Source organism: Empidonax traillii, unplaced genomic scaffold (assembly GCF_003031625.1).
Source record: "Empidonax traillii isolate 1590-97213 ecotype Southwest subspecies unplaced genomic scaffold, ASM303162v1 scaffold5109:size41427, whole genome shotgun sequence".
In the NCBI taxonomy this organism is placed as follows: Eukaryota; Metazoa; Chordata; class Aves; order Passeriformes; family Tyrannidae; genus Empidonax; species Empidonax traillii.
The window spans coordinates 20059-24383 of record NW_020960302.1 but is presented as its reverse complement, the minus strand read 5'-3'; the positions used below and the strand labels follow the sequence as shown (position 1 = coordinate 24383).

Sequence of the window (4325 nt, the reverse complement as noted above, 5' to 3'; positions counted from 1 at the left end):
TTTAATTAATTTAATATTTATTTTTAATTTTATTCATTTATTTTATTTTAATTACTTTTATATTTATTTTAATTTTATTTATTTATTTTATTGTAATTATTTTAACATTTATTTTAATTTTATTTATTTTATTTTAATTACTTTAATATTGATTTTAATATTTATTTTAATTTTTTTTTCCAATTTTTTCACCCCAAAACCCGGCAGTTCCCGACGCCAGCCCCCCGACCCTCTACCTGCTGCCCCCTCCCCCCGATCCATTGATCCACTCATTTAATCCCTTATTTGTTTATTTATTTAGTTATTTATTTATTCATTCATTCGTTAGTTTTACTTATTGGAAAATCCATTGAGTCATCGATCCATTTATCTACTTATTCATTCATTTATTTATCTATTCAATCCTTCATTTATTTGTATATTTGTGCATTTATTCCTTCGTTTATCTACTTATTCATTCATTTATTTATCTATTTATTCATTCATTTATTTATGTATCCATTTATTAATTTCTCCATTCCTTTATTTGGATGTTTATGCGTTTATTCCTTCATTTATTTTTATATTTATTTATTTGTCTCTTAATTCATTTCTTCACCTGTTTACGCATTAATTTACCGATTTTTTCCATTTTTTAACCCGTAATCTCCAGTTATTAATCCCCTTATTAATTGATGTATTTATGTATTTATTTATCTATTTATCCATTTATTCACTCATTTATGTAATTATTTATTTATTTTATTTCTATTATTTATTTATTTATTTACTAATTTAGTTATACTTTATTTAATTTAATTTATCTATTTTAATTATTTTAATATTTATTTTAATTTTATTTTAGTATTGATTTTAATTTTATTTTAATTTTATTTTAATATTGATTTTAATTTTATTTTAATCATTTGAATTATTTTAATTATTTCAATATTGATTTTAATTGTATTTTAATCATTTTAGTTATTTTAATATTGATTTTAATTTTATTTCAATTATTTTAATTATTTCAACTATTTTAATTATTTTATTACTGAATTTAATTTTATTTTAATTATTTTATTTATTTTAATTATTTTAACATTGATTTTAATTTTATTTCAATCATTTTAATAATTTTAATTATTTTAATATTTATTTTAATTTTTTTTCAATTTTTCACCCCAAAATCCTCCAGTTCCCGACGCCAGCCCCCCGACCCTGTACCTGCTGCCCCCTCCCCCCGATCCATTGATCCACTCATTTAATCCCTTATTTGTTTATTTATTTAGTTATTTATTTATTCATTCATTCGTTAGTTTTACTTATTGGAAAATCCATTGAGTCATCGACCCATTTCTTTCTTATTCCATTCGTTTGTTTATCTAGTCAATCATTCATTTATTTGTATATTTATGCATTTATCCTTTCATTTATCTCCTTATTCATTTGTGTATTGATTTATCTTTTTATCCATTTATTTATCTATTAATTTATCCATTCCTTCATTCACTTATATATAGATATGCCTATTTATTTATCTCCTTATTCATTTACGTATTTAAGCATTTATTTATCTATCTATTCATTTATTTATCTATTTATCTATTTATCCATTTATTCACCTATTGATGTAACTATTTATTGATTTTATTTCAATTATTTATTTATCTTATTTAATAATTTATTTATTATTTTTTATTTATTTATTTATTTATTATAATCATTTTAATTTTATTTATTTATTTTAGTAACTTCTTTATTATTTTATTTTAATTATTGTATTTTATTGTAATTGAATTTATTTTATTTTCATTATTTCTTATAATTTAATTACTTATTATAATTTAATTATTTATGAATTTTGTTTTGGCTTATTTTATTATTTCATTTATTCGTTTATTTTATTATTTATTTATTTAATTATTTATTATCGATATTTTCATTATTAATATATTATATTAATATATTATATTAATATATTATATTAATATATCAGTATATTAATTAATATAATAATATATTAATATATTAATTAATATTTTAATATATTGATATATTAATATATTATATTAATATAATAATATGTAATTTAATATATTAATATATTGATATATTAATATATTATATTAATATAATAATATGTAATTTAATATATTAATATATTGATATATTAATATATTATATTAATATAATAATATGTAATTTAATATATTAATATATTGATATATTGATATATTAATATATTATATTATATTAATATATTAATATATTATATTATTATAAGATATATAATTTATTAATATACTAATTAATATATTAATTATTTATTTATTATTTTGATTATTTTAATATTTATTTTTATTATTTTAATATTTTTTAATTGTTTTTTATTTTTTTTTCCAATTTTTCACCCCAAAACCCACCAGTTCCCGACGCCAGCCCCCCGACCCTGTACCTTCTTCCTCCGCCCCCCGACCAGCTGAGGCTGCAGCGCTCGGCCACCCTCACCTGCCTCGCCCTCTCCTTCAACCCCCCCGACCTGCTGCTGCGCTGGCTCCGCGACGGCGAGCCCCTCCCCCCGGGCGCCGCCCTCACCTTCCCGCCCCGCCCCGAGCCCCGCCCGGGCCGCGCCGCCTTCAGCCTCCTCAGCGCCCTCACCGTGCCCGCCCACGACTGGCACCGCGGCGTCGCCTTCACCTGCCTGGTGGGCCACGAGCGCCTCCCGCTGCGCCTGGCCCAGCGCACCCTGGACCGCAGCTCCGGTAACGCCGCCGCCCCCCTCAACGTCTCCATCGTGCTCGCCGACGCCGCCGGCGCCTGCTATTAAAAAAAACCCCATTCTTTTATCTGGTTTCTGCCCAAAATTGCACTTTTTTTCGAAAAATAAACTGTTTGCGAAAAAATCCCGAATTTTTTATGACCGTTTGACCCGTTTTACCCCCAAAATTATCGTGTTTCTACCCCAAAACAGCCATTTTTTCCATTCCGAAAAACGACTGTTTTTTGCCCCCCAAATGATCAGTTTCGATCCCAAAATGACAATTTTTTGTTCCCCAAAATCACCATTTTTTGTCCCCCCCAAATGACCGTTTTTCGCCTCCAAAACGATCAGTTTCTCACCCCAAAATGAACATTTTTGTTTCCCCAAAACGACTCTTTTTCACCCCCAAAATGATCGTCTTTCTACCCCAAAATCGTTGTTTTTCGTTCCCCCAAAACGACCATTTTTCATCCCCAAAATGACTATTTTTCACCCCCAAAATCGCCATTTTTTGTTTTCCCAAAACGACTGTTTTTTGTCCCCAAAATGACCATTTTTCGACCCCAAAATCACCATTTTTCGTCCCCCCCAATGACCATTTTTCGCCCCCAAAACGATCAGTTTCGACCCCAAAATCGACCATTTTTTGCTCCCAAAACGACCAATTTTACCCCCAAATTATCATCTTTCTACCCCAAAATTGCCGTTTTTTGTTTCCCCAAAACCACCATTTTCATCCCCCAAATGACCCTTTTTCGTCCCCAAAATCGCCATTTTTTGTTTTCCCCAAAATGACCATTTTTTGCCTCCAAAACGATCAGTTTCGACCCCAAAATGACCATTTTTCACCCCCAAAATCGCCATTTTTTTCTTTCCCCAAAATGACCATTTTTTGCCTCCGAAACGATCAGTTTCGACCCCAAAATGACCATTTTTCGACCCCAAAATCGCCGTTTTTCTTTCCCCAAAATGACCATTTTTTGCCTCCAAAACGATCAGTTTCGACCCCAAAATGACCATTTTTCACCCCCAAAATCGCCATTTTTTGTTGCCCCAAATGACCATTTTTCGCCCCCAAAACGATCAGTTTCGACCCCAAAACGACCATTTTTCACCCCCAAAAATCGCCATTTTTTTATCCCAAATCGACCATTTTTCGCTCCCAAAATCGACCATTTTTCGCCCCCGAAAGGATCAGTTTCGACCCCAAAACGACCATTTTTTGTCCCCCAAAAATCGCCATTTTTTTATCCCAAAACCGACCATTTTTTGTTCCCAAAATTGACCATTTTTCACCTCCAAAACGATCAATTTCGACCCCAAAACGACCATTTCTCGTCCCCCAAAATCGCCATTTTTTACCCCAAAAACGACCACTTTTCGCCCCCAAAAGTCCCCACTTTTCACCCCCAAAATGACCAATTTTTTCTGCTCCCCAAACCCCCCATTTTTCACCCCAAAAGGGCCGTTTTTCACCTGCCTGGTGGGCCCCGAGCGCCTCCCGCTGCGCCTGGCCCAGCGCACCCTGGACCGCAGCTCCGGTAACGCCGCCGCCCCCCTCAACGTCTCCATCGTGCTCGCCGAC

At 31.3% G+C, this 4325-nt stretch overlaps 1 gene segment (V, D, J or C); it reads left to right on the top strand.

The window, feature by feature from the left end:
- The window catches only part of LOC114073048, a 16022-nt gene extending 13216 nt beyond the window's left edge, over window positions 1–2806 (top strand). Inside the window, 1 exon segment of the C gene segment in view lies at window positions 2406–2806. Within this exon segment, the coding sequence occupies window positions 2406–2806 (401 nt within the window).
- The last annotated feature ends 1519 nt before the right edge of the window (window positions 2807–4325 follow it).